The 16,999-nt window shown below is 36.4% G+C and overlaps 1 protein-coding gene across 1 annotated transcript in view; it reads right to left on the minus strand.

The window, feature by feature from the left end:
* Positions 1–16,999, minus strand: part of galt (galactose-1-phosphate uridylyltransferase) — a 151,365-nt gene that overhangs the window by 119,914 nt on the left and 14,452 nt on the right. Inside the window, exons 6-7 of the mRNA XM_059538673.1 lie at positions 14,253–14,309; positions 3,539–3,661 (exon numbers count right to left, since the gene is read on the minus strand). Coding sequence (XP_059394656.1) covers positions 3,539–3,661; positions 14,253–14,309 — 180 coding nt within the window. The remainder of the gene's footprint in view (positions 1–3,538; positions 3,662–14,252; positions 14,310–16,999) is intronic.

Below are 16,999 nucleotides of genomic sequence, written 5' to 3' on the forward strand. Positions count from 1 at the left end.
CTGGCCTCCATAATCCTTAAATGGAAGACGTTTGGGACGTCCAGAACCCTTCCTAGAGCTGGCCGTCCAGCCAAACTGAGCTATCAGGGAAGAAGAGCCTTGGTGAGAGAGGTAAAGAAGAACCCAAAGATCACTGTGGCTGAGCTCCAGAGATGCAGTTGTGAGGTGGGAGAAAGTTGTAGAAAGTCAACCTTCACTGCAGCCCTCCACCAGTCGGGGCTTTATGGCAGAGTGTCCCGACAGAAGCCTCTCCTCAGTGCAAGACACATGAAAGCCCCCATGGAGATTGCTAAAAAACACCTGAAGGACTCTGGTCTGATGAGACCAAGATAGAACTTTTTGGCCTCAATTCTAAGTGGTATGTGTTGAGAAAACCAGGCACTGCTCATCACCTGTCCAATACAGTCACAACAGTGAAGCATGGTGGTGGCAGCATCATGCTGTGGGGGTGTTTTTCAGCTGCAGGGACAGGACGACTGGTTGCAATCGAGGGAAAGATTAATGCGGCCAAGTACAGGGATATCCTGGACAAAAACCTTCTCCAAAGTGCTCAGGACCTCCGACTGGGCCGAAGGTTCACCTTCCAACAAGACAATGACCCTAAGCACACAAAGCACAAAATAACAAAGGAGTGGCTTCACAACAACTCCGTGAGTGTTCTTGAATGGTCCAGCCAGAGCCCTGACTTAAACCCAACTGAGCATCTCTGGAGAGACCTGAAAATGGCTGTCCACCAACGTTTACCATCCAACCTGACAGAACTGGAGAGGATCTGCAAGGAGGAATGGCAGAAGATCCCCAAATCCAGGTGTGAAAAACTGGTTAGATCTTTCCCAAAAAGACTCATGGCTGCATTATATCAAAAGGGTCCTTCTACTAAATACTGAGCAAAGGGTCTGAATTAGGGGTGTAACGATTCACTCGTTTTCTCGATGCATCGATTACAAACCCTGACGATGCATATGCATCTATCTTGAAACATGATTTTTGAATCATGAATCGCCGATCTCGGACAGTAATCGATTCAAAATGCTAAGAATCGAATGAATCGTGATTTCTATAGCGACTCTTATACTTTCAAAATATATAGACATTAAGTTACTACAAGCACAAATTAATGGAGACATTGAACAGTGTTCGTGAATCGTGCCTCTAATCTGTCCTTCACGCGCTCCACTGTTTACCGCCTGAGACTGTCACAGGATTGCGCTCGCACTCCGTTCGTCTCTGACACAGCTGACGTGTGATTTATAGGAATCGTGGCCAGTAATGCTAATGTGAAGTAGTTTTACTTTTCTGTAGTTTGTCAATGGCTCTCAGCATCTTACCGACAGCGTTACCTGAGCAGTCGAAAACTGTATTTATTCCATGCATGGAGCAGAAATGTAAGTGTCTAAATCATATGCACAGTTTCATTGAATGATAAATATGTTTAAACAATGCGGATGAACCGAATGTACGAAGGAAACTGTTAAAATAATCACAGCATTAATGACGACCTTGAAATAAGAGCACAAGGTTTAACTGAAAATCAGATGTATGAAAGTAGCATTTGTAGCTTAAGCAAACAGACATCTTGTGCATTTTCTTTCAGGATCATCATTCGCTGATGGAGAGGAAAAGTTAAATAGCTAGCCTACTATAGCATTTTATTTTGTTTTCACACACAAAACGAGAAGTGATCTCACTCTCATAGACGTGCCAGCCTTTATCTGCAGCTAAACTGAATAAAAGCAGAATGAACTGATGAAACTTTAAAAAAACCCACAATAAATAAAATTTATGAATGATGCAGTTCTAAGTGACATATAATTACAGAACATAAACTATAAAGTATATATTCTACCTCATTCTGTGCAGAAAATTAAAATAATTGCTAATTAAATGTAGCCTAGTATAGAAAACAATCATAAAATTGCCATTAGAAAAAAAATATTGATTACAAATGATTGATTATTGTCCATTAGTGTATTTGATTTCTTACAGCTAATTAAAAGTAATAAAAAAATAAGAGAATTCCTTGTAAAAATAAATAAAAATAAAAATTAGAATAATTATGAAAATACATAGGCTACATACATAAAATTATGGAATTTGATATTTCTGTCACTTCTGAAATGATGGCTACTCCCCTGGTGTGACAAAATGTTAGCCTATACATAATACACTTTAAGCTCTTTTTTTAAATCTTGCATTACATAAATTTTTACATATGCCATTTCGCATCATTAAACTAGCATTTAACAATGGACAAAAGTGTTTTTTTTTTTCTTCCCTATGGTTCTCTAACCATAAAGGCTGCTGTAATTTGCCCCCTGACTAAGCATTTAAAGATTTTAGGGGAAACATTTAAATAATCCTGTGAATGCACTTAAAAATGCAGAATCAAATCGTTATAATCGAATCGAATCTAATTTAATTGTGAATCGAATCGAATTGGATAATTCTAAATTTGCAAAAATCGTTCTTGAATCGAATCGAAAAACCTATAAATCTTGAATCGAAACGCATCGCTGCCTTCCCAAAGATTCACAGCCCTAGTCTGAATACTTAAGACCATGTGATATTTAAGTTTTTCTTTTTTAATAAATGTGCAAAAATGTCAACAATTCTATGATTTTCTGTCAATATGGGGTGCTGTGTGTACATTAATGAGGAAAAAAATGAAATTAAATGATTTCAGCAAATGGCTGCAATATAACAAAGAGTGAAAAATTTAAGGGGGTCTGAATACTTTCCGTACCCACTGTATCTATCTATCTATCTATCTATCTATCTATCTATCTATCTATCTATATATATATATATATATATATATATAATATGAAAAACATTGTCACTGACCCATCTGCACTTCTGTTTGAAATAGCATTAAAATTACACATCTTTTTGTTTTCCTCTGAAGGACAGTTAATAAAATATATTTATTATTATTATTCCATATAATTATTATTAAAAATAATTATCATTACTTGACAGTGACGTTTTAGTAAATAATAGTAATGTATTTCTGTCATAATTTCTTCAAGTTAAACCAGACTTTTATTTTGACGGGTTATTGTGAAGGTCTTTTAGTTTTACTTTCAGCTTCAGTGTGTATTTGATGCTAGTATTTTCTCAAATTAAACTGTTAAAAGCTTGTGAAGTGACTGTCTGAGAAGCTCTGGAGATGAAGTTCATGTGTTCAAGTCTTCATACAGTTCAATATGATGTTGTTATATCACTCAGCCCTAGGTGGATATAACTTAGTAATAGTATACATATCTTAAACGGGTCCTAAAAGGTTTGACTTCAGGCCTACCAGCTATAAAGTTTTCAAAACCACCTTAAAACCATCAAACTACACCATTTTAACCAGCTCGGTGGACAGCCAAGACCAGAAAACCACCTTAGACTGGTTTGTGCTGTTTTTCCCTCATCAGGACTGTCAGAAGCACTCACACTGTGGTGGTGAGAGCCTTTACAAACTATCTTTAGGGAGTTTCAGTGCTGACAGACTGCTGAGCGCTATGAACTGTGTCTTATGTGGGTGTTTTACCTGTGCTTGTGCCTCCATTCGAGCATACTGAACCAGCAAAGGCTCTCTGTGCTTCTGCAGGAAGTCTCTCTGACAGCGCTCCGCCAGCGCCGCTTCGTTGGGAAGAAAATTACTGGCCCAAACCTGGAGAGAGAAACAGGAACAGCACAAAGATGTGAAACCTGTGCGGGAGTCTCGCTAATCAGACTCTGTTAATACGGAAAATCTTTTAAACAGCTTTCAGGAACAAAAACAACATTTCAGCTGCACATAACCACAAAAAAAATAAAAATCCCTTCCAGCTATGAAAATAACTACAACGGCAAACCAGGCCCATATTAAACATATGCAAATTGATAGCAAAGTACAGTATGTAGCCAGCGAAGCACGGAGAGCACAGAAACACATCCAATTATGCTTTGCAACTAGTGGAGCTGGTACTTGCCCTACATGTATCCCATCTTTAGACACATAGAGATGATTTCGAGAAAGCAATTGGAAAAAAAACACTTTAAAACATTCATCCTTCCAGCCACCAAAGACACCTCGCACTGCCCAGAGAGAGTTCTGACACGGTCTCCTATACATCTTCAACAAAAAAGGCTCCTGAGAGAGATTCTGCTTCTCCGATACTTCTCCTCAAAACAGAGCTCCCACAAGAGTTCTCCGCAAACCATCTTCCTGAGGAAAGAAACTTGGTTATTACTCACTTCTGAGACAAATGCAATTTTCTGCATAGAGATGTGGAGTTTTTGGGCGCTCAATTTTAGCAATTTAAAGCAGTGCCACACACACATGAAGACTCTCTCAAGGCTCTTTACCATGCATTTACCACAGAATAGTTTGCAGTTAATTCCAATCTATAAATCTTCGAAAACAGTATGTTAAAAATAAGAGGATATAGTGTAGCATTTCAGATGGATTTTCCAAGTAGGTGTATGCTAAAATGGCTAATGCGGCTAGCGCGGTTCTCTTGAACAGCACAAATCATCATATTATTATGATTTCTGAAGGATCACGTGACACTGAAGACTGTAGTAATGATGTAGTAATGAGTAATGATGCTGAAAATTCAGCTTTGATTAGAGGAATTAATTACATTTTACAATATATTCAGATAGAAAGTTATTCTGAATTATACAACTTTTTCATTATTTTACTGTAGCTTTGGTGAGAATATATTGTGCAACACTCTACAATAAGGTTCAATTCATTCATTTTAATTCATGCTTTAGGCATCACACATCGAAAAAAAGCATGTATCAAATGACATTAGTGTTCATTTATTAATATACCATTTTCCATTCATTCTTGTTCGATCATACCACATAAAACTAATTGTGTGGTTAAGCAATTATATTTAATTGAACATTGCATGTATATGTAATGAAAACCAAAATGCTATTAAATATTGTGCATTGCTATTTCATGTTATTGCATGGTACTTCATTAATCTTAAGAACTTGTAATGCATTCTATGTATTCTTATGAAAGCACTGCATCAATGTTTTCTACTTATAGCCTACTGGTTCTCAAATGTAATTTGCAAAGTCCCTGCAGCCATTTGGCAATTATCTTCTAGAAGAGACTGAAAAGGAAAAGACACTTGAGTTTGTGAAATGTGAAGGCCACAGTCCTGCACTGCCTTTGCGTGTTCAATCCAAACATCCATTAGAAACCAACAGGCCGAATCCAGCAACATCAGCTGCCAATACACCTGCCAGCCCCAGACCACATTCAGTACCCAATAAAAGCTAAATTACATTTGATTGTTCTGCTCGTACGTAAAGTTTCAGAAATGCATCCAACGGCATTCATTTCGCATTTAGAGGTCTAATAAAAAGTCTCTTTTTAACAGCAGTAGGTAAAGTTTTCCAACACATACATCTAGCTTTTCATCATCGCAAACCCACCAACTGTTGCGAAGGATGACAACATCGCAAACAAAACAGGATGAAACGCTCAGAAAGAATCTATTGTTTCAAGTGGAGCTAGATGAAAATGAGTCTGTGGTGATAAATAGCAGAATGAATTTGAACACTGGGAGATATTCCCTGTGTGCGTGGTCATCCTGACTAATGTGACATGACTGGAGAAGTTTAAAGCTCACAGTCAATCACCGAGAAGCTAATTCTAATTCTTGTGTACGTTTCCATAATCCATCATAATCCACGAGGGAGCAGTTGTTATAATCAAGAGACAAATTTCTGTTTGCCTGCTGCCAAAAATAATTTTAAAAAGCAACTGTGAAAATGAGCTCTCCAGCTAAATGATGAATTAGACTCTCTGTGAGAACCGAGTTCTCCTGGGTTACCAGCAGCAACTGCAAATAGAAGTATTTCCACACTCTTTTTTTTAAAGCCACACTTCCTACAGAATCTAATATGTACCTCTGAGAGATTCTTTGACCTCAGTTTTCATGCGATCCATTGGTTTGGGTCTTAAAGTCAAGCTCTGCGACTCTAAATGCACATTTGAGACTGATCTGACCTCTCGGGTTAAACAAGTTTTTGACTGAAGCCTTTCATCAGAAGGCACGAACGACCCAGTTCTTCTGTAAGACTATTAAAACTGGTAAATAACTACACAACTGACACGTCTTAGCTTTGACATCTTCTGACACATTTCTGACATCTTAGCTTTGAAAGATGGGTTTTTATTTTACATGGTTAGAAATGCAAACCCAGCAAGTAGAGATACATGATTTGGCAAGGGGGAAAATAATAATAATATATAATAAATATATACGTTATACAAAAATAATAATGATAATAATAACAATTATTACTATTATTATTATTATTTTACTAGATAAAAATACAAAGTTAAACAAAATTAAAATTAGAAATATTACTACTGTAATGTTTCACTGTAAACTCAAAGGATTTGTGCTAGAAATTGTCAGAAATTGCTAAACTTTATTACTTATTCTAAGATATAATTTATATTTACAAAGAATATGCATGTATTTCATTGAATTAAACGAATTGAAGTAAACAAATTTCTAAATTTACAAAAATAAAGACTGAAGTAGCATTTTATTGCAAAACATGTTTTTTTCTATTATTTACTACTTAATTTAATTTTTTTAAATCATTTTTACAGTGTATTGAACAAAAGTAATGGCAATTTAGTTTTACATTACAAGTGTTAAAATAAAATACTAATATTTATGGCTGTCTAAATTTAATCATTTTCAATTGTTATAAAAAGCACTTTGCAATTTTGGTTTTATTATTATTATTATTTACATTTGTATTTGCATTTACATTTCTCCATTTAGCAGACACCTTCATCTAAAGCTACTTACAATTATGAAGTTATTAATCTGAGTTATTAAAGTTATTAATTATTAATTTTGCATCCTTACCAGCAAGAAATAAGTGTAATAGCTTACAATTTCGCTATATGGTCAAAATAAGGGAATAAGAAGTTATCAGTTTAATTAAAGCTTAAGAAGACAAACATATATTATTTGCTTATTTGTATTATTCTTTTTTGTTTGACTAAATAATAAGTAATACATGCAATTGCATGCATCATTTACAGTAAGACAAGCAATGTGCATTAAGAAAGTAAACAGGGTCAATTATTAATTTAATGTGGATATTAAATAACATCAGTGCAGTGAAACCAAATCATGTCCAGAGAAAGCAGTCATACTAGCGTGCTCTGAAACATTAGAGTTAAATCAAGACAGTTGCAGCCAAGAGTGTTGAAATCATCATAAGAAAGAATGAAAATGACTCATTAGATCTCCTACATCCAACATCACTTAGGAACGTGTTTTTCCTCCTGCAGTTCACTTTTATAATGCAGTAAAAATTAAATAACACTTGAGAAAAATCAAGGTTGTTCTTTTTAAAGGCCTCGGCAATGAGAGCCATTTCCAACAAACATCTGGAAGCGAGCAGCACTTTGTTTGTCCGTGTTTATTCTGCTTCTCAAGGAGATGGGCCAAAATGTCTGAGCTTGCCTGGATTTCTGAAAATGAAGGATTTTGAAAAGAAAACGAATCATTATTCGTGGGTCACATCTCCAATCACCTCATCATATTTAGGGTGATTTCTACAGGGGAGCTCAGAAGCGGCCAGCGCCTGCATTAAAAGCAGATGAATAGAGCCGGGTTCAAGAAGACTGAAAGAGTCAATGTTTACAGAATATGAATCACTGCTGGATGCTTTTCAAAGATGTTTTTCCAACTTGTGTTCCATGACATTGTGGGAAACTGTGAAGCAGAGGAACACCTGCTCTTCACCAGTAATTAGGCAATTAAGATTTGCTTAGTGCAAAGCTCGGTAACATCAAGCCTTGTTCATGAAACATGAGCGAAGCAAATGTCTGTGAACATTGTTCCTAAATCTGTGCTTATAAATCACATTTGAATACTATGATAATGTTCCTTGCATTTATATCAGCACCGCTACTGAATCTACAGCACAAAACATACAGTGTGTGTAGAAAGATTCTTCAACTAATGGCTTAGTTTATAATAAACATCCAACAAAATAGTGTAATCTAATTCCAAATGAGCCTTATGTGACTCTTTTTAGTGATTAAAAACAAACACAGAGTAACTAACATTAGTTCAATTCCCAAATAAACCGATTCTAAAACATTTTAGTGAATCAAAACCATACAGTGCAAGCCAGAATCCAAACGAATTACCACCAACTGACTCTTACACTATGAGCCAGGTCTTTTTTAGTTAATAAAGTCTCTGAAAATCAATAAAAAACAAATTTTGCAAGAACAATTATTTTATTATTGAAATTACTTAAATACTCAAGCATTTGGAAAATTGAATTGTTTCTTTAAAAAAAAAAAGCTCTTATTAGCTTGTTGATTATAATTGGACCATTACAGTTTGTCGTGAGTTTTGCAAAATAAAAAAAAAAAAAAACGAACAAATAAAAATAATTAAACATGAAAATTGACTACATATTAAGCAACAGTTTAATTTAGTATCATTTATATGCTCTTATCATATTTATTTATATTGTTTGAATTTTGTTTGAATTAGTTTTTATTTTAATATTTTTAAGTTTTCTTTTTTATATTATATTTTTGTCAGTTTTATATATTTCTATGCAAATGTAATTTACCTTTAGTTTTATTTCAATTAAGAAAACTGGTTTTCATAGTTTTACTTTTAGTGAAAAAAAATAGATGAAAATAAAACTGTGCTGAGAATACTTTTACCTTCTCTTTAAAACCTTCACTCTCTCTGTTGTTCTGTAATGCCATAGCATAGCATAGCATAAAATAAAATCTACATTTCTCAAGTTTGCTTTCTAATATAATTGTTTTATATTCCTGGCATTGTGTATTGTGACAATTGTTGGCTCCTCTTTTGTACATTGCTTTGGATAAACCATCAGCTAAAAGCATACATGTAAAATGTGACAATTTCTTATAGCATGTCAGTAGAAGGCATTTTAAATCAACTGTGGTATTAATTTGAAGTCATTCTGCTCATTTTTCGTAAAGGTTAATTGTGCTCACCTTTGTCTTGTTGCTAACTGTCACTGATGAAACCACCAATTGTTGTAAAATTAATCATTCCCAAACTTTACACATTTTGTGATTTACAAACCATTTACACAGAATTGAATTCTTCTCATGTTTCATGATCAAGACCCACTGAAGATAAAAGCCCTCTGGTGGTTTTCTGCTTGCAAACCACTGTCAGTGTGAACGCACCTTAAGTGGGGCATTTAGGAACAGCAAGTCAACAGGTTCTTCAGCCTGAGGTGATGACTACTTAAAAAGCCCTCTCAGAATCATTGTTTTCATAATTGCTTTCACACCCATTCACATGAAGGCCTTTAGTTATGCGTACTTAATGACAGTGCTATTCCCTCAGAGCTCCATGCAACCTTTGAGGCTAGGAAAGTTCACACAGGTAAGCACTTTACTCAGAGAGCCTTTGAAAACGAGGCCGTGTGCTTATGCATTAAACATTAAGTCACTGTAGACAGGGCGAAAAAGAAAAACACTCATTTAATCGAGTCCATTTTCCCAAGAATTCCAATTAAATATCTAAAATTAAATAAAATCCTTTGCGGCAGTGAAATCATAAAGCCCATCTCTCTCTCTCTCTCTCTCTCTCTCTGTTTTTAAAGATAATACCAAGTGGCCATGGGAATCTGGCACAGCTTTAAACAAGCGGTCGGCAGCTCCTCTGTATTCTGGCTGCTGATTTGAATGTCAGGAGTGATAAAGGAGGGTCGAGAAGGAGGAGATGGACGGAGGGGGAACTAATCATGCAGTCTTCACGCACTCGTCCAGCGGCCCTAGAGGACACGTTTATGAACCTCGGTGAAATAAAACACCAGACAGCAGCCCATCACTCTCAAGAACAGCGAAGCACAAAAAAAATTAAAATAATAACATGAAGAAACCAGATCTCAAAGTCAGTAAATATGCTAGCAGTGACAACATCACAGATATTAAAAAGAAGCGTGTGGCGCTCTGATTTTCAGGCCTGACCCGCAGGCGATACTGAGAAGGAGTTTTCATACGTCTGTTCTTAACAGATGGTTCAGATGATTGACGTTTCCTGACGTACGCGTATACTATTTATTTCCTGCCTGCGTCGGAGCTCGAGGAGAGCGCCAGATTGACTTGCGTTTGGAAAGGCTTCAGCCCGAGTTCAGAGAGAACGTCAATCACACCTCACTGATGACCGCCAATCTCACTCCTTGCCATTTCTCTGCTATCGCTACTGCTAGCATGTGTATGTAAATCCACAGATAAGACGACATTATACACAACGTACGTTCATGCAGGGATAAACCAGAGATGCTGTCACCAGAATGCATTTGGGAAACTGAATAGAATCGTAAAAAGAGTTAATTTTTTAACAGTTCATTTATTCTTCAGTGTCTAGCCATAATTGTCCGTCAAGTCAGGTTGTTCGCTGCTGCATCTCATAGTTGGAAAAAAATGTGAGGTCTTGATTTCAAATTCTCTGTGAAAATATCTCTCATCTTGAGAGGTTCTAAACACATTTCATGTTTAAACTATGAAGAGAAAAAATTACAATTGATTCAATCAACCACCAAACCACTAATTTAGCTGTCAGATTTGCTGTCTATGAAATTCTAAATAACAGTTCTCAGGAGGGAATTGGTAGGCAACCAGCTATTTATCCAATTTTGTGGAAATTATGTATTAGTATTATTATAAAAATTAAACAAATATTTCTCTTTACACCAAAATCTACGTCCTAGCAGTGTAATTCAGCATGTTGACATAAAACTGGAGTGAAAGAGTGTACATCTCCTCTAGTTCCCGTCAGGAAAAAGTCACCCTAAGGGTGTCAGTCCTCTTTCAAACAATCCAAGTCAGGTGAAAAATGACAAATTCAAATCACATTAACATGGTTTACTGCATAAAAGTGAACTGTAGTTTACTGTAAGCATAAAAGTAAAAGTTTTGTACACTACTATTAATAATTTAAGTCTTTTCTTCAAATAATTGATGCTTCTATTCAGCATGTAATGTAATATAATTTCTGATGATGTTTATAATTTACAATATAACTATGGTCTGTCTGAATACTCGATTCTGATTGGCTGGTAGGTATGCATTCAAACGTAGTTCCTGCTTTCAGTGACACACACACGCACAGAGATTGCACACACAAAAACATTCAGGAGCACAGAAACTTGTTGTCAGTGCTGCCCTGCGACTTTTATTAATGAAACACCTTAGATACTGGATCGCTGTATTATATTCTTAAGCAATGAGGAGGTAAAATGACTTTAGTAACTAAACTCACAAATTCATTTTTTTTTTTTTTTGTAGAGAAAGACTCAGCATTGCATGTAATTAATTTACGCAATTTTCATCCTCCTCTCCTTCTCTCTCGATAATTGAATAATGATTAATAATTATATTGTATTCAAATATTAATTCATGCACTTTTGCATTTAGAATGGATGGCTCCTGAAATGAACAAAAATCCAAAAGTAATCCACACAACGACAGTCCATCAGCGAATGTCTTGTTTGTAAAAAAAAAAACTAATTAATAATTAAGATGTTTTACCTTAACAAACGCTTCTGGCCAAAATATGAGGTCATAATCCATAATAACAGTTCTTCCAGTGGAAAAGTCCAACTCCTGTTGTCCAAAATCAATTGACAAATTCATTTCAAACTGTTTTGGACTGTTTTTGCGTATTAACAGTGCTTGATCTGTGCATACTTCTCTCCTGATTCAGACAAGATGACGTTTTCACTGGAGGAATCATTATTATGGATTATGGACTCATATCTTGGCAAGAAGCAACAGTCTGAAGATAAAAACATGTTAATGATAGATTTGTTTCCTACAAATATGTAGCTTTTGGCTTCTCCAGATGTTAATTGATGGAATGGAGTGGTGTGGATTACTGTGATGTTTTTAACAGCTCTTTGAACTCTCATTCTGACGGCACCCATTCACTATAAAGGGTCCATTGGTGAGCAAGTGATGGAGTGCTAAAATTCTCTAATTCTGTTTCCCAAACTCATCTACATCTTGGATGGTCTGAGGGTGAGGACATTATCAGCAATTTTTCATTTTTGGGTGAGCTATGGCTTTTAAGTATATAGAGTCCATTTTGACCATTCACACATAGGCTAAAATTCAGAGCCCTGATAAGAGCCAGAAAGTTTGTAAAGAGCCTGAGACAACATGTTTTAAATTTCCCAAAACAGCAGCTCGATAATCGTTTCAAGAGACAGATGAGTCTCTGTTTTGAGAGCTGATGTTTGGTGTTTGTTCAGGGGTGGGTAGTTACGGATGATATGAGAAAGCGTGGGACAGACAGAGAGAAAGAGACACAGATCAACACACACAGCCCGCTGTATCGCGAGCGCTCGCTCACTCGCTCCCTCTCCGCAAATACTCTCATCCTGGAGAAGGTGGGCAGTCGGATGCATGTGGCTTATCCATCTCTCCCAGGGCATGCTGGGTAAAGCTCAACTCCTGCCGGCTGACATAGACCTAAGCCACACAGAGCTCCCGTCTCTCCACGGGGCCACACACACGGACAGGGAGGGGGATTTACTTACTCATATTTAGCTGCGTCCATTGATAAAATCATATGAGAAACTTAAGTGTGGCTTACGGCTGATTCTATCTGAACTGAGCCTGTGTATGCTGGGAGGTTGATTTATGTTAGAGGTCGATGATTGATGTCACGTCCAGCACATACTGGGACGCAGGGTGGATGTGCTGTCATACTGACAGTATGATGCATGGATGAGCTGTTGCCAGGGAAACTAGTCTAATGTGGTGCTGCTAAAGGGTCTATATTAACATTAGGTGCAAAAAAAAAATCCACCTGGAAATAGCATGTAATTTGTTCAGTTTTCAAATACATTGTCCCTACTGCAGTTTAATATGCAGACACAACTACAATTTGACTGGAATGGATTTTTAATATTGTTTTTCTACTCAGGATTTGTTCTTATATATATATATATATATATATATATATATATATATATATATATATATATATATATATATATATATATATATATATATATATATATATATATATATATATATATATATATATATATATATATATATATATATATATAGTTTTATTTGATACCATTTAATAAAAACTACAAGTTAGAGTCATGAAAAATGCATTTTAGTTTACTTTTTTAAATGTTTTGTTGCATTCAATTTCATTTGAACTTTCTTTTAGTTTCTGTTTTCGATAATAGCGCTTATTTTGGTTGCTGTGTTACAGAATGTGCTGCAGAATAAGCTAACTTTCTCCAGCCAAATGAACTATATCAATCACAACCTAACAAGTTAGTTCACATTGCAGAGCATCGGCACAAGAGATCAGATTTGATGAGGCTGAGAAATAAATGAAAGCCGGTAAACCATAAATCTACAGTATGACCGTTATTCATTCTTCATTCTTCAGGTGTGGTTTATTATAAAGAAAGTATGATATGGAAAATATGAGAGGTTTTTGACAGCTCCTTTAAACAGAGCTCGTGTCAAACCATCTGAAAATCCTCTACTGCTCCCTAGCGGAGCACACAGCCGTTACCACTCATGAATTCAGGGAGAGGGAGCTCAGTGAGCGGCCAACCCAACGAGTCTGGCTTGTTGTGCTGTCACGGCACGACAGTGAAAAAGCTTCCTGTGCTTAGAAGAAACAAGGGTAAGACAGACAGCCAGAAAAATGGAAACAAGAGGAAACAGAAGTTCCTTGCTGCTTGGAGTCATGAAGATGTCAAAAAAACACATCATTTACATTGAACGCTATCAAACTGATAAAAGCAGCTACGTTTTCCACCCCATTGCCATCCCAGCGACCTCCTTTAAAAAATAAAATCCCAGAAGACAAACCCCGTTCGACTCCAAGAGTGAGAGCCGAGAGTAATTTTCTATCAGGAAGACTGTTTTGGTGACGTCTTTCTTTGGACCATCTATGTACTTCCCTAATTGGAGTCTACAGGCTTTTGAAGCTCCTGCTTGCATTATCCGTGTCTCGTCAGCAGTCTCTCCACTGAGGGGACAGTTAAAGACCTATTTCAGCCTAAAAAAAAGAGCATTCCAGATGGTCGAAGACTGCAGCGGATACGTCTTAATCTGCAGAGTAGCATTTCAGGGATCTCTGCCTCAGCGAGTCGACAGGGCAAGCGCTAATTGGCAGGAGGAGGGCTAGAAAAAAAAAGGACATCAATGAAGTAACGAGGTGACGGCATACCTGACAGTGAGGATGGGGGTTTGAGCAGCCCATCATGGCTCCTTTATTCTCGAAGATCTGAAACACGAAAGAAAAAGTCATTACGTCCTTTCAAAGAACTCAGACATAACAAGCCATGGCAAACTGTATACAAGTGTACAGAAACACCCTCAAACAGACAGGTGCAGACAAAACACGCACTCTGTTATTGAGACATAAAGAGATCAGAGCACATGTTGCAAAGGAAACATCCTGTCGAAGGGAGTTTTAAGACTTCCTGGCACCTCCCTCAAGGGCAATTTGAGCAGGATCTGCCCTTGACTACTCCACTTGATAAATATTGACTTGGCTAAAGTCGCCGCTCTTCAGGGTCTGTAAATCGCAAAGATGAGGCAGCACACATGCTCTGATGTGTTTAACAGAGAGGAGATAACCACCGGTGTTAACCGAGGAGTCGCTAACCGGGATAAACTGCAAGAAATGTAGAAACGCCCCTGTAGATGCTTCTCGAATTGAACCTTGCTGCACCCTAAAATAATGATTTGCTGTTTCAAGACAATCGCATGCAATTATTTTTTGAGGTGGTGAATTTGTATGAATTCATACAATGGGATTTGTACAGAATCACACGGTTTTATGAAAAACAAGCAACTAAGGGCCAGATTTAATTAAGAAATTAGCGTAAGAGTGCAATTCCATAAAAGCGCAGATGGGAGGTGAAAATCCTGTGGGTGCTTTACTTACAATCCTCACATGAAAGAATACAGACACAACCAGATCATCTCCATTATGACCAAGAGCAGCGCAAATTACTGCCTGCTTTAAGACATGCGTTTTAAATAATGCCGCAAATACCAGTGAATTGATGAGTGCAAATCTTAGTAAATTGTGTTGCGTGATTCAATTAAATACTCTCCTCCCATTAATTTTAAGATTAAAAGGAAAACTCTTACCAATGCATATTCAATAAGGTGAGTCGCAAAAATAACTGTCCATGGCTTTACAGCGCTAATTTACCACTGGGTGTCTAAATCCAGAAAGTAGTTTTTAAATGTTGAATGAGTGTTTGCGCTGGCACAACATGATAGTTAATCTGGCCCTATACCTCTAAACCTAACCATGTGTGGCGCATAACGGTGGCAAGATTGTATTTAAATGCTAAATATACACATATAAATATACATCACAATGTCATAATTTTGAGAGGGAAAAACTATGTTTTCTGAGCTGCTGAGGTGGTGGCTTGTAAGTGAGAAAATACAGGAGGTGCAATACATGCAGTGACTCTACTGATGGCAAATTTGATAAAAATAAATGTTTTTGTTTTTGTTGTTATATTTTAAAAAAACGAGCTAAATTGAATGTACAATATGCAACAGTATTGTAGAATATACACTGCCTGGCCCCCCCAAAAATTAAATAATTAAAAATCATTATTTGGAAATTAATAAAATAATAAATTTGAAAATCCAAATGGATTTTTTAATTTTCATTTATTTATTTTTTGCCAGGCAATGTGTAATGATTGAGTTTACAGCACCTTCATAAATTTCATAAAATCACAAAAAAAGCAAAAATATAAACTTAAAAAGGCGATTATAAAGGTTGCTCCAGCCAAAGTGACTTGCACACAGCATAAGCAGATGGCACAAACAAACAAAAATTAATATATAAATGTGATTGTACAAATGAATTACTTCACATGAATTATCCACCAAATCACCAAAATGTAAAATAGTTGCAAATTTCCATGAGCATGTGTTTATTTGTTTGCATGTGCATCTTTCAACAAATTACTGAAGAAAATGTTCATTGGAAAAAGGTTTTTGTGGGGAATTTTCAACACTGATAATGGAAACAAGAAGAAAAAAGGCATGTCATGGAACTGTTTTTAATTAAGTTAACTTTCTCGCATCAAAAAAAAAAGTTACAGAACATTGCGTTCTAACTTGACATGACATTAAAAAAATCTACAAAAACAAGTAATTTGTCGCAACACATGCAAGACCACACAAAGCAATCAGAACATATTTTAATGTTTAATATGCAGCTGTGTAGAATTACTGTATTATTTGAACCAATAGGATTTCACAGCGTGGACTCAGCACAAAATGCTTGTCACAGTCCCAGGTTTGGACACACACGGTGTTAAGTTACTGATTCAGTGTCCCTGGAGAAACCTGAGGTTGGCACTGTGCCGTAATGCTGTAAGTCTGCAGCAATGCTAGCTCAGCAAAAGCACTGAAAGTGTTTCCTTTTGCTATGAATACATCTATACATTCACTAGACAGCCTTGTGAACCATAAAATGACAAACTGGTCAGTCTATAGGAGGTGTGTCCAATCCTGCTCCTGTAGGGCTACATTCCTGTAGAGTTTAGCTCCAGCTTACCTGCCTGGACGTTTCTACTGATACTGAAGATCTTAATTAGCTGCTTCAGATTTGCTTAATTGGGGTTGGAGCTAAACTCTGCAGGAAGGTGGCCCTCCAGGAACAGGATTGGATTCTGTTTTTAATAACAGAAACATATTTATGTCACAATTTCTTAAAGTTAAGCTTCTTAGCTTCTGTGTGTGTATATACAATAGTACAATAATACAAAATACAAAATGCTCATGAAGTGACTCTCTCAGAGTAGCTGGAGATGAATTTCATGTGTTCATGTCATCATATGAGACGCCAGAGGCTGAAAACACCACGAGCATCACGCGTGCTTCAAGCCAAACAGAGGCATGCAGAACATGTAAGGTTTATATTTAAATAGTCTT

This window comes from Carassius carassius, chromosome 45, assembly GCF_963082965.1.
Source record: "Carassius carassius chromosome 45, fCarCar2.1, whole genome shotgun sequence".
In the NCBI taxonomy this organism is placed as follows: domain Eukaryota; kingdom Metazoa; phylum Chordata; class Actinopteri; order Cypriniformes; family Cyprinidae; genus Carassius; species Carassius carassius.